Here is a 25,733-nt window from a genome sequence, read left to right on the forward strand (position 1 = left end):
CATACTCATGGACAGGGTGGGCACTTACTTGGGCTTTTCCCCCCACAGGTCAGAGGAGAGACCCCACATGAGGTACTTCTTCCCTTCCTGCAGCTTCAAGGCTTCTCTGCACTTGATGTGGCTGATGAACCTGCGCTCCTGCCCTGCCTGCACCTCATCTGAGCCTGCAGAGCCAGGAGATGGAGGCTGAGCGCCAGGCAGAGGGAGTGGGACTGGGGAGGTGGGAAGATGGAGGGCTGGGTACCTGACTTGATGACCTGCTGGATGGACATGATGTACTCGTCAAAGTCATTTGACAGCTCTGTCGAGATGAGCTTGGTCTTGTACACTGTGGAGGGGGGAGGGGAGGGGCAGTGAGGGTCATGAGCAGGGTTGGCCATGGGGCCCTCACCAGCAGATGCACCTGGCCACGTGAGCCTCTAACCCCCCAAGTCTATCCATTCCAGGAACACACACAACCAGCCCATCCCACAGATATGCTCAGACTTGTGTACTTAGCCCTGACCATGGGTGAGTACTTAGAGCTGCCTACAGGCTCATAGGACTGAGGCTATGGGAAACTCCAGGCCACAGAACCATGTGGACATTCATAGCCACACATGCCACACACACGGTTAGAGTTACAGGCAGTCATATACACAGAAGTGGCTCTGCTTACCCCGCAAACACCCACAGTGCCACAATGACAGTATCACACAATTGCAGCAGCCTGCAAAACCACACCTGACTAAAGCTGTGTGTAAGGATAGTCATTTTCACAGTGGCTATGACTGCTATCCAATGTTGCCCTTGATAACTGTCTCACACACAGACATGCAAAGTCACTCATGGTCATAGCACATACCCAACTCACTCAGCTGTGTGCAATTACACCCATAGCAACAGCCACGTGCACAGCTATAGCTACTGTGTGTGTATGTGTGTGTGTGTGTAAACACGTTTACACGTTGTCATAATGTCAGTGGTCAACCTGACACAGCTGGGAAAAGGGAACCTCAACTGAAGAATTGCTCCATCAGCTTGGCCTGTGGCCATGTCTGTGAGGCATTTTCTGGATTGCTAACTGATGATGAGAGACCAGGCCACTGTGGGCGGTGCCATGCCTAGGCCCAGGCTGGATGGGGAGGGGTGTTAGTAAGTTGCATTTCTCCACGGTATCTGCTTTGGTTCCTAGCCTCCCTTGATGACGGACTGTGAACTATAAGATGAAATAAACCCTTTCCTCCCCAAGATCCTTTAGGTCAGAGTTTATCACATCAACAGAGAAGCCAACTGGAACACATGTGTACATGTTCATCTGTGTGTGGAGGCTAGAGGCCTACTTTGTCCTTTGTTTGACTGATGTGTGTTTCTGTGCATGTGAGTGCAGCATCCAGTGAATCCAGAAGAGGGCGTCAGATCTCCAGGGGCTGAAGTTATCTGCTGCTGTGAGCCTGATGAACAGTGCTCTAACACACGGAGCCATCTCTCCAGCAAGCCCCATCCCTCTTGTTTTAGGAGACAGTCTTACTGAGACCTTAAACTCACTGGTGTGGCTGGGCTTGCTGGACCCTTAGAACCTTCTGTTTCTGCCTCCCCAGTGCTGAGTTTTTTACCTAGATGCTGAGGATCAGATCCAGGACTTCATGTTTGGGCATCTAGAGCCAAGGCAACAAAGCTATCATCCCTACCCACAGTTCCGTGGCTACATACTACAGCCTCCTGGCCAACTCTACCATAGTCACTCTTTCTTTTCTCACTTGGTGGCACGTAGTCAGGCAGCTGGTAACCATGGCTCACCACTATCTAGCTATGTCCTTGTCATTGAGACCTCAGCTTCTGGAGGGAGGGCCCTTAAGACTCAGGAAATAAAGCAAACCTACAAGGCCCCTTCCAACGATTATAGAAGAGCCCCCCATGCTTCTGCAAGGAACCCCTCACTCCAGCTCTTATGAGTGACCCCAATAACTCACTGGTTCGTCAAGCTGGACTTGGGTGGCTGTTGCCTTACCTGGGGTGAGCATCTCCCCAGGAAACATCACACAACACAGACCACCTCTGCCAAATGATAGCCCTGCACTACACCTCTACACATGTCCAACATACAACAGTCAGCTGCAGCCACAGCCTGATAGGGACACACACAGTGCCACTGCTGCTCCCCACTGGTCACACACTGTCACACCACCTATCGCCACATGGTCTGATAAAGCCACCAGTGGCCACACTCACCATAATCCACTCCAGGCTCGCAGGCTTTGTCCTGCCGGTCATTCAGTGTTACCTCATCCTTTGACTGTTGCACAAAGCAGTTCTCTGCAGAGTAGGATGCACACAGGCCCTTGAGTCCCTCTGTCACTGACCTAGGACCCATTGTCTATGTTGGGATCAGTTTCAGTGGAGACACGTATCCAAACTCCATGTCCCCTGAGGTGGCTTTTAGGCTTTCCTGCCCAATGGGAGTGGAGAATCTATGCAGATGTATCTAGCCCATGTCCACCCTTCACACCGTCCTAGTGCCCACCCTCAGAACAGCGGCACATTTGGTTGTTGCAGAGCTTGCTCAGCATTCCATCTTCCTTGTCTGGATGATAGAACCGGGTGCATGATTCCTCTGTGGGGAGAAGAGATGGGAGGAGGTCAGAGGGCCATGGACTCCACCTCTGAGACAACTCTGCTCATAAATCCACTCAGCCCTGAGATGCTAGGTACCCCCCCTCAAACCCCATAACACTCTGCCCCAAGGCTATCTGATCTTTGGCTCTTTTGGACTATGGTGTCTTCAGACCTCCCTATAGAGCCCTGAAACCCTCAGATTTCAAAACGCTAAGTCCCAGGGATTCTCAGGCCCTCCCACCCTCCAGATCTCTGGGACTTTCAAACCCCAATATGTAAATCCTTGGGCCCTGAAATTCCCAACTCTCCCAATATATTGATGCAGACTGTCAGATTTCTGATACCCAGACACCCAGGGTCCTTGGAAACCTAGAGTACTCAGCCTTCAAGGCCTGCGTTGGCTGCTTACCCAGGTTGTAATAGGAGTAGACTTTGACCGACCCAGGCTGGATAAGTCCCACATTAAAGAACTGGTCAATCCTGAAGGACAGACATTCTTCTTCAGAGTGTGAGATCTGGGGGCGGGGTGTGTGGGGGGGGAAGGAGCTGGTTAGTGGTTTGCACAGAGGGAGCCCAGGACACAGTCCTGGGATTTGGAGCTATGGTGGAGAAACAGAGGGACCAGGAAGGTTCTAGAAGGTGTGGATGAAGCAGTAAAGGTTAATGAGCAGTCATCAGATCTGTCTCCCTTTTCTAGTATGATGGGAGCTGAACTATTCGCAAACTTACTCTGAGTGAGGGGCATCTAGGTGACCAAGCTCCAGCCAGCAGGTCACTACCTTTAAGGAGGATATTGACACCTTAAGGAGCCACCTTCAGAGGGGATTGATGCCTGCCTGGGAGGAGAAGGCCAGGTCTCAGTGGAGTGCTTCTGTTATCGTGGTGTTGGGTCACCATAAAAAGGAATCTTTTTTCTAGACCTCTCCCGGTCTTTCCCTTGTGCTCTCTCCTGCCACCATACTTGGAGGCTTTTGTTAAAGGCTAAACAGCTGGGGTCAACCAGGCTTAGGCTGTTGTTATTTTCCAACAATTCGAGCTAAACAACTCTTTTCTTAGTAAATCATGCCACCTCAGGTATTTTGTTAAAAGAAAGTAAAAGGCACTATGATAGTGCTCATGGAAACATCACATGCAGCCAAGTATGGTGACATACGGCTATAACCCCAGCATTCAGGAGGGTGAGACAGGAGGATTGTGAGTGCGTGAGTTTGGGACCAGTTCAGATGACAGGGAAGGACCCTGTCATTCACAATTAGATAAAAATGCACAAACATGCACAGTTCACTTTTCCTATGCCATTGCTGCAAACACCAAGATCTTGGAGATTGCAGAGCCACAGGGTGGAAGGGTTTTGGATCCCTGAGCATGGAGCAGAGAGCTCTCATCTCCCACACCAGTTAGGGCGGGAGGGGAGACACTCTTAAATTAGTCAACTTATTATACAAACTCTTTCTCCTATCACTTTATAGCACAGATCCTGTATTCAAGATGGAGGGAGAAACGCATCCAGGAAGGAAAAGAGAGGCACAGATGCCTCCCAGGGGACAGCCGTACCTTGTCTAGATAGATGATAAGGGTGTACTTGTCGGTGAGTTTGTTTATCTCATACTTGGAGATGTATCTGTCCACTCCACGGGTCAGCTAGGGAAGACCAGAGCTGGTGAAAATCCCTCCCTTTCTTCCCACAGCCTTGCCCAGACCTCAGGCTCCTCCCCTAAGCCCCAGACCCAAGTCTCCCTACCGCTTCCAGGTCTTCTGTGTTAGGAGCAAAGCCAGTCATCATGGCAACATCCAGGATGGACATAGTGGCATCCACATCTCCCAGGTACCTGCACATGGCAGAAAAATGTTATCACCTTTCAGGATGGGTTCAGCACCCAGGGCCAGGGCCGGGATGAGGAGGTCTTATCAGAACCCAGGCTCCTGCTTTCCACCTGGCACTGAGGAAGAGTTTGGTTTGGGAAACACTTGCTGAGGGCTATATAAGTTGATGTAGCCAGGTGCAGGGGTTCATGTTGTCAGGGAGGCATGGGGGTTCATGCTGCTGTCTCCGCACTGGGAGGCTGAGGCCGGAGAACTGTGAGCTACTTTGAGTCATCTCAGGCCAGCCTGTGTTACAAAACAAAACAGGGTCTCAAACAAAACCAAATATAGTCAAAACCCAAAACTAAACTAAACAAAACCACAGTAACCTGATGACAAAGGTAAGGCTCTTGCCTAGCATGTAAAAGTCCTGGGTCCCATCTATAGCATACACCCTCTAAAAAAATGGCAGTGCAGAGGTCTGGTGTGCCAGTATGGAGGAACGGCGTGGCATTGTAGCGGGCTGGCATGGCAGTGTGGAGGGGTAGTGTGGCAGTTTGGAGTGGTGGTGTGGCAGTGTGGGGGGCTGGCGTGGTAGTGTGGAGGGGTGGGGTGGCAGTGTGGAGGACTTTCATGCCAGGCCAGCTTGACGGCTTTATCAGTGAAGTCCTTGCTGAGTGAGATCACCTGTTAGCCATGTTAAAAATCAAAAAAAGAAAAAAGAAAAAGATCAACCATGGTGGCCAGCAGTGCTACCTACTGAGCCATCTCTCTGATACATGCCTGTAGTTCCATTCCTGGGGATACAGAGTCAGGAGAAAGTCTGGGCTCACTGCCCAGCTAGCCTAGTCTGCTTGAAAGTTTCCAGGCCAGGGAGAGATCTGTTTCTAAAGAACAAGGTGAAGGGCCAGGGAGGTGGCTTAGTGAGCAAAGGTGCTAACCACTGTGCTTGACAACCTGAGTTCAATCGCCAGACACACATGGTGGAAAGAGAGAACGGACTCCTACAGCTCTCCTCCACATATATGCTGTGTCATGAAGCAGTGCACACATTCACATGTGTGCACACACACACGCACACCACACACAAATGCAAGCACACACATTCTCACACACGTGCCTGTATACACACATGTACGCACAGATACTCCTACACACGTGTCTGTGCGTGCACACACATAGACATACACACATGCATGTGTATGCAGATACATGATCACGGAAATAGAACCCTGGTTGACAGAGATGATCACATAACAAGAAAAATGAAAGTTGCCCTGGTGCTGAACTTTGTAACATTAGCCGTGCTTTAAAGGGAGAGAAAATGGAGGGAATGTGAACCCTGGGGTTATGTGAGAGATGTGCTGTGTGGCCAGAGGGATGGCAAGCTTGTCAGCTCTTAACAAAGGAGATGCAGCTCGCAGCTCTCACACTTGTGGCATGCGCAAAGCAGGGACGACGAAGAAGTCTGTAAAGGTGGAGAGAAGGAGCAGGATGAGCCCCAGGGACCCAGATCCTCACCTGGTGCAGATGTCAAGGACCATACTGTTGTGGGCGTTTTCAGGCTTCTTAGCTACAAACACAGAAACAGAAAGATGGGAGAAGGTACCTTTGGGTCCCGGTTCGGGAGGAGTGCTAGTGCTATGTCAGGTGTGGTGCTGGAAGGGTCTTTATTCCTCTTACCTTCTTCAGGGGCTGGTCTTAGGGTGACCCTGAGGTCAAACTTCTTGCAGGTGACTTTGCCTTTGACTTTGGCATGATACACCGTGACCACCTGGTGAGGTGAGAGAGCATCTCATGGGAGCACAGCATGGCTGAGGACAGGGAGAAAGGGACAGGTAAGGCGGTGGACCCAGCCGATGGGTTCTCCTTTCTTACCGACAATGTGCCTTGGCCTTTTCCTTTGGCTGTTAGAGTGAAGCCCTCATTGTGCTTGGTCTGCAAGGAGTTTGGGGAGAGAAGTGGGGAGTGAGGCTTAAGAGCCAGGGAGACAGTGTAAGAGGCTAGGGAGCATGGGTTTGATCCTAAGAATCCATGTAAAACAAGCCAGAAATGGGCTTGAAATCCCAGAACAGGGGAGGCAAAGAGAGGGGGATCCTTGGGGCCTGATGGCTAGCCAGCCTCGTCTATTTGGTAAATTTCAACCCAGTGAGAGACTTTCTGGACAAACAAGATGGACAGCACCTGAGGACAGACAGCTCAGGTTATCCTCTCACCGCCCCCACCCCACCTGTATGCATATGCACACGCGTGTGCGCATGCATGCAGAGAGGCAGGTACACACACACACACACACACACACACACACACACACACACACACACACACACAGAGGGCCAGCTTCCTCTGGCTCTGGGAGGCATCTGACCTCCCTCATACAGCCCTGGCTGGTACGGAGGGTTGGAATCCAAGGAGGTGAGGGGTGAGGCTCTACCTCCTCTGATCTCAGGAGGCTGCCAGTTTCCCAGAGGAGGCGAAACTTTACTGGGTTGCTGCGGCTGGGGAGTTGGAAGGAGACATCCATGTTCAAGTCCTTGTGGTCAGGGATGTCTGTTTGGTATTGAGCCAAGGCTTGGAATACCATGAAGGTGGCCTAGAACACAAGGGATAGAAGGAGCGTTAGCCTTGCATTCCTTCTAGTGGTTAGGATTGCTGAGGAGCTAATGATGTGTGGGTCAGAATTACTCCATCAGCACCACACACAGAATCTTCCAGAGAGTGCAGAGACGAAGATGGAAGGGGTGGACATCTCAGAGCTCAATGTGACAGAATCCCAGGCCAGGGCTGGTGGGCAGTCATTCTGTGGCCTAGAACACACCAGAGTGTGAGGGGGACAGTGGTGATCACTGGGCACTGAACACCTGTCTAGAACTCCCCAAGGCAGTGAGCTTTTGTTCAGAAGCTTCCAATGACGAACACATGTCAGGATCCATCAGAAAGTCCAAGTGGAAGACTGAGGGCCTAGGACCTCCAGACCCATCAAGAGGAAGGCGCCGTGGACTAGAACTTAGGAAGCCAGAAATTAGTCTAGAACCATCTCATGAGAAAAAAATGAAACTTGGGTGTGGAGGCACCAAACTCTAAAGTGATACTAAGGATGGAACATTGAGAGGTGACTAACAGCCCATGAGAAAGAAGGATCAAGCTGGAACCCAAGCTTGCTTTGCCTTAACTGGCTAAAGAAATCACATGGAAGAGTCTAGAGAAAGAGGCGCCACCTTGTGTAGGTGAGGATTGCTCTAGAATACACCAAAGACAAAAGGTGGCTGTCAGGCAAGCATGTGGGTGGAACTGGGATCTTGGCCTAGAACTCACCCATGGGAAAGGGTGACATTTGAGAACCCAGTGGGAGAGAGAACATGACCAAGAACCCATTTGTGACGGAAGTGGTCATTGGGAGCTCCTTGGGCTGAGGGAAGTGATCTAGAACGCTACAATGGCAGGGTGGCATTGAGCTAGGAACATGATCTAGAACTCACATACGTGAGGTGGGGTGTCCGGTCAAATTAAGACCACATCTAGAACCTTCCAGTGAGGGGGCCATTAATATCCTGGTGAAACTAGAAACGTGTTTTAGAGCCTTCCAGTTAAGGTGACATTGAGGGGGTGGGCTAGGAACATGACCTAGAACACTTTGATGAGAATGGGGAAGGGGGACATTGGTGACCCTAGTGGAATGCAGAACATGTTCTAGTGGGGCAGGGCATCTGCATCTCGGCTTGCCTGCAGTCTCCCACACTCCTCAGACAGAAGAGCTATATGCCTGGGTCTTGGTGTCTTCCCCCCAGGAGATCTGGGAATTAAGCATTAAGCTTGAGGTCACTTGCCTGGGTGGAGCCGTAGCCACCTCCATAGTATCTTTGCTCATTGAGCCAGCGCACCACGGGACCCACAGAGTCGAAGTCTTGCAGCTGCAGCAGGGTAAGGAGGGCATAAGATGTGGCCTCCACGTTGTAGAGATGCTGGCCAGGCTCTTCCCAGCGATTCCCATCTGCAGAGGGGACATCCCAGCCCTTCATCCACTGCCCAGTAGCCTGAGAATGACTCAGGATCTGGCTTTCCCCGTACCCAGTTGGCCATGTTTCTTGGTCACCATCCTCCTGCTCAATGTTGATTATCACTCTGAGTTACCTGCACACAGTCCCCTGGCCGTGCCAGTTGGGAGTTACCCTGACTGTGCTGACTGATGTGGGAAGACCCATCTTGGCTGTGGGTGGGACTCTCCACTGGAATGGGGGTATCAAATTGTGATAGATGGAGAATGTGAGCTGAGTGCTAGTGAGCTTGTGGCCATCTCTCTGCTTCCTGCCTTGATTTCCCTGCTGTGATGGACTGCACCCTTGACCTGTGAGCTGAACAGAGCCCTTCCTCCATTGAGTTGCTTCCATTCGGGGATTTTATAACAGAAACAGGAAAAGAAAGGAAGCTCATCCCTGGCCCACCAGCCCCTGACACTCCTTCCGTGGCCCTTTCTCCCCCCTTGGGCTTGGATGGCCAGCATATGGTTGAATGAAAGAAACAGCAGGTCTATTATATGGTCAACATTGAAGAGTCAACATACTTTAGAGGCTTCCAGTGCAGTGTGGGCCATCCATCTCACCCCTCGGCTAACAGCCATACATCCTGGCTCAGCGTATTTAGAACCCTCCCTCACCCACCGGCCATACACCCCTTCTCCTTCAAGTGACCCCTCAAACACCTACACACCAAGCCCTTTCCCCTTGAGGTGGCCCCTCACCTTTGGCTGTGTTCAGAAACTTGCTGAGGTAAGGTTCCTTCATCTTATTTATCAGGGCCAGAGCATACCCGGCGATGGCCACCGTGTATGGTCTCTGTAGGTTCAGGTAACTGGCTTGGATATATTCCCCTGCCTTGTTAATGCTCCCAGGAAGGCTCTGTGAGAGACAGATGGTTAGGAGCTCACACACATGACTTCTGGGCCACCAGGATAGTATCTGTCCCCTGGGACTGCCCTGTCTTCAATGTGTCTGGCTTTAAGTGTTCCCAAGTGGCCCCTCTTTGTTGAATACTTGTATGTGCCGAGAGCAGCCTGTAGACTAGGTGTGTGCAGAAGAGTATGTGACTGTGGGTTCTTGAGTAGGTGAGCCCTGCTTCATAACAGTGGTGGATTATGGTCATGTACATACTCCCCCAGGGATGTCACCAAACAAAACAATGGCAGAAAATGTCCCAAATGGGCATAAGCTAGAAGCCATATTCAGCATGTCAATGTAAGCCTAGGTCAGCTGCTCTCCTCCATATCCTCATTGCTGCCATTACACCCTTATTACAGGCTTGACATTTATTCATGCATTGAATTCAGATGTGCATCTATTTGCTCTGAGTGAAATGGTCCCTCCAAGGTGGGGTGGGGGACAGTGGTGCTCATAAAACTCAGGAAGATGGTGAGAGACTTAGACCAAGGCTCAAAAGGCTCCAAAACCTCACAAGCGTTCAAGACTCTCAGGAAAGGTACAGGCTACACAAAGCCCCTCCGGATGGCTTATAAATGCAGGAAGTGATCACTGGGGTAGAGGAGTCTCTTTGGTTGGACAGGGTACTCCAGATGTGCAGCTTTTGTGACTCTTCACTCATGATGGAGTGGGCCTTTTGGCAATGCAGCTGCCTTTGAGCCACCCATGCTCTCTTAAGTGACCCCAATAAACTTGATGCAACTTTCACCAACTGAACTTGGGCAGAACCATTTCCCTGGTCTGTTCTTGATCCCCATGTAGGGTGATAGATGTTTGTTTGGGTCTCCCCCAGAAAACTCACATACCAGACTTCATTAAAAACCAACTCTGCAATCATAACTAGGATATACAGCAGGTATCGTGGCTTCTCCGCGAGACCATCTAAATAATAAGTAGAGAGGGAGAAATCTCCTCGGCAAAGGCAACAACCACTTCTCCCCTGGTTGGCTTCAACTGTCAACCTGCCACAGCCTAGAGAGGGGAACCTCAGTTGGTGAATTGCCAGGATCAGATTGGTTCCTGGCCATGTCTATGAGGGATGGTCTTGATTGCTAATAGATGTGGGAGGGCCACTGTGGGCAATGCCGTCTCTAAGCAAGTGGTCCTGAACTGTCTAAGAGAGCTAGCCAGGATGCAGGGTTGCCAGTGAGCCAGCAAGCAGCATCCTCTCATTGGCCTTGAGTGAGGTGAGCTCATTGGTCTGAGGTAATGGAACAGCAAACCTGTCTGCCTTTGAGTGTCTGCCTTGACTTCCCCCAGGGATGGTCTTTGGTCTGGAGCTATAAGCTGAAAGAAAGCCTTCACTCCCTTAAGTTGCTTTTGCTCAGAGTGTTCAATCACAGCAAGAGAAGAGAAGCTAGACTTTACACACACACACACACACACACACACACACACACACACACACACACACAGGGGTCGATGACATGGCAGAGGGTTGAGAAGACACTCACGTTGACCTGTCCCCCACAGATTTCTCTGGATTCCTGCAGCGCGATGAGGACGAAGGCTGTGAGGGACACATCGGCTTCCTTGGCATTCCGGAAGCCTCCCTGTGATGAGAAGCAAAAGTGGGTGTGTATGTGTCCTTACCTAGCTAACAAACACCCTGAAAAATGGGGGAGTCTGAACTCAGCTCCTCACCCAGGAGGATCAAACCCTCTAATGTGATTCAATTGAATGGTTTGTTCATTGTCTATGTTGCTGGGATCCCCCTGTGCTGCTGCCCGTATAATGGCTGAGAAAAGTAGACATGGGTCCTAGCCCTCACAGGGGTTTGTATCCAGCAGGGATATGGATGAGCTACCCATCCTCCACAGACAGAAGCGCTATGTGGATTATGGTGGGCCTACCTCCCTACAGGTCCATGGTAAGTGGGAAATATCTTGAGTCAAAACACATAAGTAGGGGCTGAAGAGATGGCTCAAGCTCAACACCGGAAGTTTGATGCTCCAGAACCCACATTAAAATAAAAAGTATTTGTGTATGTGTGTATGATGACGTGTGCCTGTAACTCCAGGATTGGGCAGGCAGAGACAGGGACTCAGGGACTGGCCAGCCCATCCTTCAATGTCCTTCCTATGGTTGGGTCTTTCGGCTCTGGTTTCTTGTGATGCTCCAGTGTTTTACAACTTTACTCTTTCACCCACTCCTTCATCACCAAGTGAACTGATAGATGGGGTAGCACTCTCTCTTCTCCCTTCTGGGACCCTCTACCCCTCTGTCTGGAATCCCCCTGGATTCCCCTGGCTCTTACAATCATTTCTTGGTGAATCACGGGTCCGTCCTCCTGAAAGACACCATCTGGCTTCTGTTTCTCCAGGATCAGCCATTTAACAGCCCCACACAGGACCTGAGAGTCGATGGCGATGAGGTTGACAGCCAGAGAGAAGACCTTGACCACATAGGCTGTCAGCCTGGGGGTGGGAGTTATAGGGACACCAGTTATGAACCAATTGGCTTTGGAAACCAGAGATCGACATCTTTGCTCACCAATGAGCAATGAGGGGGTGGTGCCAGAGTGACTCAGTTTGTATTTTTAATCTCCAATCTGTTTATTGGAGTCTAAGGCTCACTCAGCCCCTGCAGCCTTGACTGGACAGAGGCCAGACCACCGTTAGTAGGGATCTAGGCTTTGTTTAGGTAGACGTTGAGGCAGAGGGACCCAAGCTGACCATCTGTGCTTACCAGGTGCTGGGGGGTCGGTTGTTGAAGGCAGCATAGGCAAAGCTGGGCTGTTTGAAGGCCAGCTGCTGGGTGTACCCTGTGAGGGAATAGACAGGGTCACCAAAGGAAGGAGTGAGCTGAGGCTGGGCTGACCAGGGTGGACAGTGGATGCTCTGGCCACAGCGTGAGGTGGGACATAGGTTCAAAGAGGGTAGGGCCAAGATCCTGCGGTGTGAGGTGGAGTAGGGCACTAAAGGAAGACTTGAAGAGAAAAGCTCAGAGGGCAGGGATAGAATGGGGGTATGAGTGGGAGGGCCTCACTGAGGAGCCTGAGGGCAAGGATGCTCTATGGGGTGGGACAGAATTGCAGAAAAGAAAAGGGCTCAGTTGGAGCATGGATTATATGAGGATTCAGGCTGTGCTCAGGGATCAGACAGGAAGTGAGCCATCTCTGAAGACAGGAAGGGGGAGGGGCTTGGAGAACACACAGAGCCTTGGGAGCAGGGAAGAGCTTGGGAGAAGATTGAGGAGCCCTGGGGCCTCTGGAGGAGGGCTATGGCTTTGAAGATTGGGGAGGGAGGGGCCTCTGAAGGATGAGCAGGTTTGTGGGTACTCTAGCTCAGGCCCACCTTTCTTGATGAGCTCCAGAGACTCCTGCCTCTTGTCCAGGCCAAACTTCTCCCACTGTTCGGTCTGGTCCAGGTAGTGTACCGCAATGACTGTGGGTGTCATGCCGATCATGTTCTGCTCCCCACAGCCCGAGGGGGTCACAATCAGGTGTTTCAGCCGCTCCCCATCCACAGAGTCCTCAACCATCTGAGTCACCGGGGTTCCTGCAGCCCAGGGTGGAAGAAAAGACCCGTTCCAGCCAGTCTCTGTCCAGGGCTTGGTGACTGCAGGACAGTGCGTGGGATCCTATGTGGGTTTGGTGAGAGCTTATACCCCTCCTCTTACATTTAATTTCACCTTTAGTTAAAATAATGGCATTAAGCCGGGCAGCATTTGAAGAGGCAGAGGCAGGCAGATCTCTATGAGTTTGAGGCCAGTCTGGTCTACAAAGTGAGTCCAAGACAGCCAAGGTTACACAGAGAAACCCTGTCTGGAAAACAACAACAACAACAACAACAAAAATGGCGGTAGTCACGGACAGCTCAGGCTTAGAATGCACTGCTTGTGTCTGTTGGGGAACTCCACATAGAATCTCAGATAATCCCCAAACCAACTTCGCAGTTAGGTGTTGTCACTCGCTCTCTATGGCAGCTTGACTCAGGAACACAAAACCCATTCTTCCTGGATCCAGGCAAAAGTAGCAGAACCTCAGCCCTTAACATGTGTAGCTTCTCCTTTAAATGTCTTTACCAGCCAATGCTGTTTGCTGAACTAACTTCTGCCAGAGGCTCCTGCAGGCTGACCCAAGGTACACTGCTCCGGATGATATGGGGGATCTGAGGTGCTATGGCTCAACCCCCACAGCAAACAAGGCAGGGAGAGTATGAGGTGTTTGAATGAGAGCAGTTGTCACAGGCTCATATGCTTGAGTGTTTGGTCCCAGTTAATGAAACTGTTTGAGAGGGATCAGGAGGTGTGGCCTTGTCGGAGGCGGTATGTCACTGGGGTGGGATCTGAGGGTTCAAAAATCCACTCTCAGCCCAGTCTCACTTGTTCTCTCTCTGCCTGCTGCCTATGGATCAGGATGGAGAGCTCATCAACTGCCCTAGCACCATGCCTGCCTGCTTCCTGCTGTGATGGTCACAGACTAAGCCTCTGAAACAGCAAGCCAGACCCAATTAAATGCTTACTTTGATAGCGTTGCCTAGGTCATAGTGTCTCTTCACAGCGATAGAACAGTGACTAAAACAGTGTCGTATTAATATCCTCATTTTTCTTAGAGGCAAAGTGAAGCAAGGAGAGACAGTGTGTCGAGATTCAAATCCTGGCATCCTGGTCCGGGGTCTTTCCTCTCCTTCCATACCTCCTTTTCTTTTCTTTTCTTTTTCCTCTTCTCTCTCCATTCCCCACCCTGAGGTGGCACTCAGTTAGCTTCAGCCTCCCAGCTGCTCTGACCCCTGCTGGGCAGGAAGTTTAGGCCATTTTACCTTGCAGGAGAATTCTGGTCTCAGAGTCTGTGTCTGGCACTTGGTCGCTGAGGTCTGCAGCGGGCACTTCCACTCTCTGTACTCCCTCTGCAGGGTGAGAGAGTGAAGGAAGCTTGGATGGCACCAGCTCCTCCTGCCCCTTCCCTGGCACCCCCCCACACCCCCTTGCCCTCTCTGCCTGCCTCCTCACCTTGGCCGAGCTGCTCTGGATCCAGCGTTTTACTGATCACAGTTTTGTTGACTCTCATTCCTTCCGGCTATGGAGAAGGATGGACAATATGACAACAGATACACAGATGGTCAGTAGGGTGCTGTCCAGAGGACACTCCTTCCGAGATCTTCTGCTCTTCTCCCTGTGTGACTGGAGACTAGTTACTTAACCTCTCTGTGTCTCAACTTCTTCTAAGGAGGAGGTGATGCAAACACCTACCTTATATTCATATGTGTGTGTGTGCGCATGTGTGTATTTCTAAATATCTGTGCATGGGCATGTGCATATGTGTATTTATGAGTGTGTTCAAGTGTTCATGTGTGTGGGTGTGAGTATGCATATTTGTGTATGTGCAAGTGTGTGTGCACGCATGTGTGCTTGTGTGTGCAAGTATGCATGCCTGTATGAGTGTGTCTGCAAATGTGTATACGTATGTACGCATCTTCGTGAGTGGACATGTGTGTGAGGTGTGTCTGTGCATGTTTATGTGTAAGAGTGTGTGCATGTGAGTGTGCAAGCACATGTGTGTGTCTGTATGAGTGTATGTGTGTGAGGTGTGCGAGTACATGTGTGTATGTGTGTATGTGTAAGTGTGTATGCATGTATCCATACATTTATACATAGCTATGTGAACGAGAGTGTGAGTGTGCACGTAAGCATGTGAAAATGTCAATGTCATATGTCTTCTTCTATCCTTCTCCACCTCACCTTTTGTAACAGAGTCTCTTGCTAACTCTGGAATCTTCCAGGTTCAGCTAGGCTGACTGGCCAGTGATCCACTTCCTCTGGCTCCTGTTTTGGGTGCTGGGACCTGAACCCAGTTCCTCATGCTTAAACAACAATCACTTTGCCAGCTGAGCCATCTCCTTAGGCCCTTTTTTCTTTAAAAAAAAAAAAACTGAAACAGGGTTTCATTGTTACCCTTGCTATTCTCAAATTCATGGCCTTCCTGCTCCCATCTCCCAGGGCTAGGACAACAGGCCACACCCCATAGCTGCGATGGGACCAGAGCTTTGCATGAGTTCACTGATCTCTCCACTCCTTGAGCCTGGCCATTTCTAAGGTTCTGTGACACCTAGGGAACACAGAGCCCTAAGATGATCCTTGAGGTCTCAGAGGCCAGGTCAACAGCAGGGAGATCTGAAGACCAGAGAGAGCAGGTGCCCCAAGGACTCACCACGACCTTCAGTGTCTTTTTGACACCATCATGGCGTGAGTTGAAGGCTGAAGCCTTGACTTCCACCTCCTGGAGGCCGATTTTCAAGGGGACAATGACGTAAGGCACAGCTATAGAAGACTTGGCGGGGATGTCGATGATCTGAGAGTAGCTCTTCTTGGCAGTGGCCATGCTGCAGAAGGCTGGGTTGTGCAACAGGCTCACCTTCACCTGCAAGGGAGGGAGGAGCCAGGGAAGGTGCGTGAAGGACAGGCCAAGCAGGTGAGGGGGGGGACAGGGGAAGTGAGGGGAGGACCAGGGTAGGTAAGGGTGGGTTCATGGCTCCCAGTGACCCTCCCAACTCTAACTGGCTCACACCTTAAGAGGGTTTTCGTCATCGTAGTTGTATAGCACAGCTCTGATCTCCACCTGTTCGTTGCGCACCACAGAGTAAGGCAGCCGCAGGTCAATGAAGAAGTCCTGCATCACTGCGATCTCATAGGGGTCGGCCACACAGATCCCTGTCGGCCGAGAGAGGAGGGTGAAGGGTCAAGGGTAGGAGGGCTGTGCAGGGGGGAAAAGCCGGGCTCCTGGCTCAAGTTCCCTGGATCAGCTGCCCATGGCTGACCCCATCTGCAGAAAAGGGGAAACACTAAACACGCACATGTGATTGACAGATCCCAGATGAGGTGGGATCACAGCCAGTTGTGTCCAACGTCTGTGAGTTTACATGTGCACATGCACGCACCCGGGTGCACATGCCTGCACGCATGGGTATACAAGCATGCGGAGGCCAGAGGTTCACCCTGCCTGTCTTCTTCAATTGCTTTCTACCTACCTTATTTAATTTTATGTATGTGTACATGCAACTCTGTGTTTGTGTGCATCTCCATGCACTCCCCACAGAGGACAGAAGAGGGCAGCAGATCTCCCGAAGCTTCAGGCAGCTGTGAGCACCCTGATAAGGGTACTGGGAACTGAACTCTGGTCCTCTGCAAGATCAGCAAATGCTTTTAACCACTGAGCTCCCCAGCCCTCTACTTTAATTTGTGGCACAGACTTTCTTAGTGTCCCCAAGGCTCACTGATTGGCTAGGTTAGCCGGCCAGGAAGCCCTAGGGATCCTCCTGTTTCTGTCTCACCACCCCTGGAATTACAAGCAGGCATTACAACACTGTTTTTTCTGTTGGTTCTGCGGGTGGGGCTCCTATCCTTATGCTTGCAAGGCAAGCGCTGCACCACGTAGCCATCTTCCCAACCCATCCTGTACCTTTCTTGTTTGACAAGCTCACTGCCAGAATCTCCCAGGTGGTGATGGAGTCTTTGAGAAAGATGTTCATGGTCTTTGTAGAGACTCTGGGTAGGACAGAAGTTTAGAAATTAAGCAGTAATATGTATGAAGACAGAGAAGGGTGCTGAGGAGGAGGCTCCAGGGGGAAAGTTTCCACTTGAGCTCTGGGTTGCACCTGTAGCTTTCCTAGTTCAGGCCATGAACCTCAAAGGTGACTCCAGAGGAGCCAGGAAGTTGGCAGGTGCATGCGAGATATTCAAAATAGCTGGTCAGGGACAAAGCCTTTGGAATGAGAGAATCCAAGCCCCACCTCCTGTTATACAAATATATTATATATATATATATATATATATATATATATATATATATATATATATGTGAGTGTGTGTGTGTGTGTGTGTGTGTGTGTGAGAGAGAGAGAGAGAGAGAGAGAGAGAGAGAGAGAGAGAGAGAGAGAGAGAGATCCTTCTGCCCCCACCTTCATGGGGAAGTCAGGGGAGACCCTGTGGGAGTTTGCTTTCTTCTTCCACCACATGGGTCAAGTGGTGCTTGGTAGCCTCTTTACCCACTGACTATCACGCCATACCCATTTTTTTCTGGTTCTTTCAACTCCTCTATGGTCCACAGCCAGCTCTCTGGAAAGTGGCTTCGAGAGACGATATCGTCTTCTGGAATTATGTCTTCATCCATATCACCTGAGGGTGGGTAGATTTGGTTTTGGAAAAAAGACCTCCTGTGCAGATGGCTCCTCCCTGGCATACATTTCTGAACCATGTAAATTCATTCACCACTGCTTTTGGTTGTTTGTTTTTGCTTTTTGCTTTTTAGTTTTTTTGAGACAGGGTTTCTCTTGTAGTCCTGGCTGACCTGGACTTGCTTTGTAAACCAGGCTGGCCTTGAGCTCACAGAGATCCCCCTGCCTCTGCCTGCCGATTGCTGGGATTAAGGGCATGCGCCACCACACCCTGCTGTGCACCCACCGCTGTGTGAGGGTTCCCACCAGCACCAGACATGCTAGTCTATGGGCTCCTCTCTCTGTCCAGGAAGTAAAAACTAAAACCCACGTTCTACAGATGTGTTGGTGTCGAGGTAAGCACCATTCAAGCTGGTTGGGAAATCATTAGGTAGCCCAGGATACCTAATGGGACCTGCAGCAATCCTCCTGTCTCAGCTTCCTGAGTGCTTGAGTGACAGGCATGTGCTTCCACATCTAGCTTCAACGTGGCTGAGTGCAGGAGAATTTATCGACATTTTGCTGAAGATGTATCGGTCTGTGGGCAGGGGGTCTAGGTCGGGAAACACCGGTGGCTAGGCTCCCTCCCTTAGTCTTTCTCTTGCTATGAAGCCCAGCTGCCCCATCTTCCTCCTTCTATCCTCCCAGGGGACAGGGTTAGGATCACAGCCTTTGGGCTACCCTTCCAACAGACAGGTGCAGCTACCCATTCACTAGGCAGGTGTGTCCCTCCTGCCCGCCCCACCAGAGTCACCCCACAAGGCACCACTCACTCCTTGCCAGGCCCAGCACACGGTCTCTCCGGTGTTGTTGCCGAAGCTTGGTGATATAGTCCGCAGCAGTCCATGAAGGCTTTCACACATTTCTCTCCCTGGGAGATGAAGCGGGCCCGGCGTTGGCAGGTGAGCCGCATAGGGATATCGCGCATGCCGTCCTCGCAACACTTGCGCAGAGCCTTGTCAGTGTACTGACCCGCTGCGGAAGGCCCAGACCCAGCGTCAGCCATAGCCATCAGGAGAACGTTAAGCCAGACTCCAGGTAGAACTTCCATGGGGCAGGACAAGGAGGGGGGCAACCCTCTCCTCCTCCTCCCTTGGGATTCTAACAAGATGGGTATGGCTGATGCACAGAGATGGGGTCCGCGGAGAGTTCCTCACCTTTGTCCATCCTCCTTTCCATCAACTGTACCGAGCGACGGCGACGGGCAGCTGGCTTGGCACACTCAAGATCTGAGGGAGGGCCAGGAGGGAAATGGGTGAGGCTGCCATGGGATTGCACCCTTTTTGCAGGAGAAGAGGCTGAGGCTCAAGGAGCAGCACTGAAGGCTGGGGAGGTGGCTCAGTGGGTAGAGGGGCTTGCCGCCAATGCTGCTGACCCGAGTTTGAGCCCCAGGACCCGCAAGACGAAAGGTGAGAACTGAGTGGTAGGTGGTGTGCATATGCACACACATGCACATTTGTCCACATTTGCACACATACATGCACACATTCAGAAGTGCACACACACACACACACACACACACACACACACACACACACACACACACACCTGTCTTTAATTTAAAGCAACTGAAAGCTAATGTTAAACAGAACAGGCACGGGCATGTGCTGCTGGTGGAAGGGCAGAGATTCGGTCTCTTGCTCCCAGGGTCCTGCTCTTATATGGGCACCTAGTGGTGGAAACACGTCCCTCTTTGTGTCCACCCTGGTCTCTTTTCTCACTTGTCCTCTGATCAGTCTGCTGGCCTTGGCTTGTCTTAAAGGCCAGGCCTGCATCCGTGAAGACGCCAGCATAGTCCTTCCCGCTGCCTGGGGTGCAGCCGATGTCTGACTTTTCTACCATGTCCCAGATCTGCAAATGGGATGAGATGGGGTGAGTGGCAGGGGTAGAGAGAAGCCAGGTCAGCAGAGCCTCATCCAATCTAACATGAAGCTCAACGCAACTATCCCAACCCCTCCAACCCTCACATCTAGCCCTAGACAGACTCCTAAGCCAGCCTCTCACTCGCACCACCCACTGTGCTCCACCCCATGCTGCTGCCCCAGCCTGGCTTGGGGATTCAGGAGCTCACCCCAGGCTGCTGCCCCAGCCTGGCTAGGATATGCAGGAGCTCACCCCAGGCTGCTGCCCCAGCCTCGCTCAGGGACCCAGAAGCTCACCCCACACTGCTGCCCCAGCCTGGGTCAGGGACACAGGGGCTCACCTTGCTCTGAGTCAGTTTGTTCTTCTTATTCAGCACAAACACACCCTTGTCCACGGCCACCAGCCCAACTCGGGCCCCCTGGTTCCCCTCGATCCTGAGTGTTGATTGACGCCCAGGTAAATGATGTCGATTTTTGGGGTCACCCTTCACCACTAACTATAGGGTGGGGAAACAAAATGAGAAAGAGTCAATGCTGGAAAAAAACCACAGAGGGAAGGAGAAGGGAGAAAGGGGAAAGTGGGAGAGAAGAGATAAGATAAAGAGAGAGTTGAGGAGAGAAACAGAAAGAGAGAGAAGAAAGAGAGAGAGACAGAGAGACAGAGAGAGAGACACAGAGAGGCAGAGACAGAGAGAGGGAGAGAAGAGCAAAGGAAGGGCGGCAAATGGCAGTGGGGAGACAAAGGCGGGCAGATCTCTGTGAGTTCAAGCCCAGCCTAGTCTACACGTTGAGTTTTCTGACAGTCAGAACTGCATGGTGACTGTGTGCTGGTGCACACCTTTGATCCCAGCACTCAGGGAGGCAGAGGCAAGAGGATCTCTGTGCATTTGAGGTCTACAGAGTGGGTTCCAGGACAGAGAAACCCTGTCTCAGAAAAAAAGGGGGGGGGGAAGGCAAAAAGAAAGAAAGGAAAAGAAAAGGGGACTGGAGACCAGAGAGGGGCAGGGCGTGGGCTCACCGTGCCTACACAGGAATCCTTCACATCCACCCACACAGAGTCGGCCACCACCTCCCTCTGGCCATTGGCTGCAGTCAGGGTGTAGTAAGCCACCAGGCGGAAGGAAGGAATGAAATCTGGAGTAATGGGCAGGGACAAGACCACTGGGTCCTGGCCAGGCTCCCGAACCTGGCGGCCTGCCTTCAGTAGCTTCCCCTTGTTCATAACCTGGAGGAATGATGGGCTGGCGTTAGAGCCAGGATGGGACTGCGTGGAGCGAGTAGGGGAGACACAGGGGCTGGGCAGGGATCCCTGGGATGCTGGAGGAGTGGAGCCCCACCCCTACCCCCCCACCCCAGGTGGCCACTGACCAGGTAGGTGTAGTAGCGGATCTTGGCCTCTTGGTCTGTACGCAGGTGGAAGTTGACATTGAGATTGTCCCCTGGTTTGAGCTCCACGCGAGACACTGACAGGTGTAGGTAGTTATTGGAGTTGTACATTGTGTTGTAGGGCTGTGCCTGCATGGTCTTGGTGGCTTGCCGCGTGTCCGGGATACCCTCCTTCTTGGTGCTTACCTGGGTAGGGAAAGAGGGAGGCACGTGAGGGCTGATTACTGATTGACAGCTCAACAGTGTCTAGAATCGATCAGGAGCCAAGCTCTGGCCATGCCCGTGAGGGAGTCTCTAGATTAGGTTGAATGTGTGGGTGGCACGGTCCTCCCCTGAGCTAGAGGCCTGGATTGAATAAAAAGGAGCCAGTGAACTGAGCACCAGCGTTCATCTCTGCTGACGAGACAGCTGCTCTATGCTCCTGCATCTGTGCCTGCCCAGCCATGATAGGCTAAGGCCTCATACTGTTAGGCAAGGTACACCTTCCTGGACTGGAGCCACGACTCAGCGGTTAAGACCATTGTGTGCTCTTCCAGAGGTCCTGAGTTCGATTCTCAGCAACGCCATGGTGGCTCAGAACCATTTATAAGGAGATCTGATGCCCTCTTCTGGCCTGCACTTGTACATGCAGACAGAGTATTGTATAAATAATAAATGCAGGTGAAAAATAAAAGCTATTTCTTTCTTCTTTTAACAGGCTTTTGTGAGGTGTTCTGTTCTTGCAACATGGGATCCTGTGGGTGAGCCAGAGAACCTGTCCTGAATCCAGCACAGCCCCATGTTTCCCTGGCCCTGGAGACCAGGGCGGCAGCTTCAGACACTCACTGTGATGGTCAAGGGCTGGCGGTTGTTGAGAGTGTTGACACTCAGTTTGGCCACGCCATCATCTTGGGTGAGAGCCTGCGCATCAGATCCCTGAGTGACTACTGGCACTCTGCTGGCTGGAGAGCCGTCAGGGTTGGTCACAAACACCTGTGAAGAGAGGCAGGTTGAGAAGGGTCAGGGGGTGTGGTCAGAGTGACTCAAGGTGGGAGTTTGGACACTGGGCCTGGATTTTACCATGAGGTCGAAGGGCATGGCTGGCTTGAAGAATTTGGGTGTCTTGGTGAAGTGTATCTCATATGGAGAGGTTACAATTGGGATCCCAGTGTGTTCTGCCTCCACCATGTCACTGCCTGAGGGGGTGGATGGTAATGGTGAGGGCAGGTTCCCAGCAGCCCTCAGGGCCAGGCCTCCTTTCTCAGACTTCCCTCATCAAAGCAGGCCTCACCTGAGTGCAGGATGACAGTGACAGAGACATACAGGGACTTCCCCACCAGGGCATCAGCGTTGGAGGGACGCACTCCATCCAGCAGCACCTCTCTCTCCAGCTTTGCTTCCCCAGAACCTTCCTGGATCTGCAGAGGAGAGGGGAGAGTGAGGGAGGGGAGAAGGTTCCCCAGAAAGGACAGGCTGGGAAGGGGAGGAGCTCAGACTGGGTGGCCAGGTGTGGGAAAGTGAGGTGGGAGGGGCTAAGGGTGCAAGGGGCTAAGGGATGGGGGAATGGGCGTGGCAGAGAAGAAGTTGGTGTTCTAGAGGCTGGGACAGTACCAACACACGCTGGAGGGAGTGGGCTAGAGAAATCCTCTTATCGCCATCCTGGACCCCAAAGATCACAAAGGCCGTCCCGTCCACATCCTTCCCATACAGGAACCTGTGAGGTAAGGAGACTTTGGAGTCTTGGAGACCTCTCTGGCTGTGGCTAAAGACCCACTCCCCCATGTGTCACCACCAGCCTCACCTGGCTGTGATGGAAACTTCCAGACCCTTTGGATCATCGATATAATAAAATTTCTCTGCAGGCAGCACCAGGACCTCAAAACTGGGCAGCACTGTGATGGGGTGGGAAGATTATGGCATTGGTGTGGCTACTGAGGTACAATGATGTCACCCTCAACCTGACTCCTCTGCATGCCTCGGGACTTACCATACTCCTTCACCTCAAACTCTGCAGTGAAGATTTGCTTTGGTGAGTGTTCACAGAAGGCTCGGATCTTCCACTGCCCCATGCTGCAAGAAGATGAGGTGTATGGTGGGGCCCCCAAGCTCCTCCTCCCTATCTCTCTTTTGGACCAGGGGAGTCCAGTTCCTGGAGACCCAGACATACTTGACCAGTTCTGGAATGTTCCAGGACAAAGGCAAGATGCCGTTCTGGTTGAGGGAAGACAGGGTGTCTCTCTTGATGGGCACGCCATCGGGGGTCTGTGGGGAAGGCAAATGGGATAAAGCAACTCTTCGGAGACCCAACCATTCCATCTCCTATGTCTACTGAGGCAGCAGACCTGGCTAACTCAGCCTGGGTTCAAATCCCTACTGTGCCACTTACAAGCTCTGTGATCTCAGGCAACTAGCACAACCTCTCTGTGCATTCTTGTATGTCTAAGATATAGTTCACACAGCAAGAGCCTGGGCGTTTAGAAGATAAGGGGCGTGTTGTGTATGTGTCTGGAGCAGAGAGAGCCAGATACAGAGAGGAGGAGGAAGGGAGGAAAGAAACTGGGCAGGGTGAGCAGGCCCTTCTGCAAGGGAGACTTTGGTCCTAAAGAAGTGGGAGCCACAGACTGTTGTAGGCAGAGTGGGGGAGGGATTCTCACACAAGTTTTCCCAGAGGCCCTCTCCTGGGCAGAATAGTCTACACAGAATTCTATCAACTGTCATCCCAATTTTCAGATGGGGAAACTGAGGCTTGGGAAGTTTCTCTGGAGTCAGATTCCTCTGTCTATGTCCCTCTTGTGGGCCTCCCTAAGCCTCTGGTCTCTGCACTGACCACTCTGTGTAGCCATTTGCCCATGGACCCCACTCTGGGGGCTCTCCATCTCTGGGGAACTCTGTAGCTGGTACCTCGATAGTGATGATGACTGTCTGGCCCACGGGCAGTAGCTTGTTGTCCACAGTGAAGATCCGATAGCGGACTAAAGGATGAGGGGGGAGATGAGCAGAGTCCCATTAGACCTCAGGCTCTGGGAGGACCTTCCAGCCCTGGTGTGAGCAGCCTCTGGCAGCACTCACCTGTGGAGCCCGGAGTGTAGATGGTCTTGTCTGTCTGGATGAAGAGGTACCCACTCTGGAAGCTCACCAGCACTGCTTTCTCCACCGTTGCTGCCCCGAAGTTTGCCACAACTGTCACATACTGGCGCTCCTTATCTGCCTTGAACTCCTTAGTGGCTGGAATCTACACTTGGGCCAGGGGGATGTCAGGAGTCTGGTTCAAGGTGACACTCCAGAAGAGCATCTCCCTGAGCTTCTGGGCCTCCTCTCTGTCTCCACTCAGACAGGAGGGACTCAGAGAAGAGGGGAGGGGCACGGGAGTGGGGGCGGCAGGAGATAGAGAGGGAGGGGCTTGAAGGGGAGGGACTCAGTTGGAGGGCCTTAGAGGAGAGGGGCTCAGAGAGGAGGGACTCAGGGGGAGGGGCCCAGAAAGGAATGATTCCATGGGGGGGGGGTGAGGTACATAGAGAGGAAGGGCTCAGAGGGACATGTAGGAAGCAGCGTGGAGGATCCTGTTGGACTGTAGGGGCTGTGGCTGACTGTAGCTCCTCAATCCCTCACCCACCTTGATGGAGAGACTGCTCAAGTGTCCATTGGCTCTGGTAAGCACTGTCTTCTCACTGGTCAGCACCTGCTTCTTTTGAAAGTCCTGCACAGTGACTGTGACTGAAATGTCACCCTGTGCCTCATGGGCCTCCAGAACGAAGGTCTCTTCGCTCTCCAGCCGCAGGACATTGGGGGTGATGATGGAGAACCTGGCAAAGGGTATGGGAGCACACGTCATCTCGAGGCCCGAGACTCCAGCCCTCATGACTGACTGGCCCAGGCCCTGCTCCTGGAGAGCTCCTGGTACTAGCTGGGACATCGGCTGGCTTTTCCTGGCTTCGGCACTGGGTACCAACTCATAGGTCTTTCCTCATGCTGTGCGAGTGCTCTCTCTACCACGAAGCTCCACCCCAGCCTCTTCTCACTTTTCTATTTGGAGACAGCATCTCACTACTAAGTTGTTCAGGCTAGCCCTGAACTCACTCTGTAGCCACGGTTTGCTTAGAAGGTGCACATCTCCTGCCTTGGGTTCCAGAGTAGCTGAGATGACAGATCCATGTCACCAGGCCCAACCTGAGCTTGGCTTTTGAAAGTCCACACAGTCAAGGAGCAAGGCCCCAATAACCCTCCAGTCCTCAAATTTCAAACTGACTGGTGCCTAAACTATAAGACATCACTGACACCCTAAACCTACAGAACTTCTGTTTCATATATAGGCACCCCAATGCTACAATACTGTGTTCTACGTACATGAGACTATGTAAACACCTTAACACACAACCAACCCAAATTCCATGAGGGGTGGGGGATGTGCTCTTGGTACTGTGTATATGTGTGGGGGCCAGAGGAGGGTGTCAGGTGTCCTGTTCTGCACCCTGACCTTCACAAAACTTATTCCCTTGTGTTAGAATTCTGCTTCAGTTTGCCTACCTGTGATATCCTTGCCTACCTGCCATGAAAGGGGCGGGGTGCCTTGCTCTGAGCCTGGCACTGGGGTGGCAGCCAGCAAGCCCAGCTAGTCTGTCTCCAGCCACACAGTGTGGGGTTACAGGCACTGGAGGAGGCCACTTCTGGCTTTTCCATGGGTGCTGGGAATTTGAACTAAGGTTTATTTCACACAGGAAGAGTTCTTACCCACTGCGCCTTGTTCCAGTCCCCAGCACTAATTCTTAGCATCCCTCTCTCATCTCCCCCCGCCCCCGACTCCACAGAGTCACACTCTCTCAGGTGCCTTCTAAATTCTATAAGGAATTGCACCCTCAGACTACTTACATGGGGCTCCCCAGAGCCAGGGGGGAGCTGGCCAGCACCACCAGCAGCAGCAGTAGTAGCTGGGACCCTGAAGCTGGTCCCATAGTGAAGGACAAGGGTGGAAGGAGTGAGAGGGT

General features: G+C 52.0%; 1 protein-coding gene across 1 annotated transcript; it reads right to left on the reverse strand.

The window, feature by feature from the left end:
• Nucleotides 1-25,733, reverse strand: LOC127212750 (complement C3-like). The gene is given in 41 exon segments (XM_051172883.1): nt 1-164; nt 245-328; nt 2,212-2,295; nt 2,504-2,593; nt 3,005-3,110; nt 4,150-4,236; nt 4,337-4,424; nt 5,920-5,971; nt 6,082-6,172; nt 6,277-6,336; nt 6,833-6,991; nt 8,226-8,389; nt 9,137-9,293; nt 10,826-10,924; nt 11,629-11,788; nt 12,060-12,135; nt 12,668-12,871; nt 14,135-14,221; nt 14,325-14,391; nt 15,523-15,732; nt 15,880-16,022; nt 16,771-16,856; nt 17,378-17,486; nt 18,298-18,358; nt 18,360-18,499; nt 18,682-18,753; nt 19,246-19,375; nt 19,728-19,883; nt 20,405-20,611; nt 20,755-20,958; nt 21,598-21,744; nt 21,832-21,947; nt 22,043-22,169; nt 22,363-22,465; nt 22,553-22,643; nt 22,739-22,821; nt 22,919-23,013; nt 23,653-23,723; nt 23,821-23,983; nt 24,365-24,554; nt 25,618-25,733. Coding segments are annotated over 41 exon segments (4,842 nt in total). The 5' UTR covers nt 25,701-25,733; the 3' UTR covers nt 1-24.

Source organism: Acomys russatus, chromosome 31 (assembly GCF_903995435.1).
Source record: "Acomys russatus chromosome 31, mAcoRus1.1, whole genome shotgun sequence".
In the NCBI taxonomy this organism is placed as follows: Eukaryota; Metazoa; Chordata; class Mammalia; order Rodentia; family Muridae; genus Acomys; species Acomys russatus.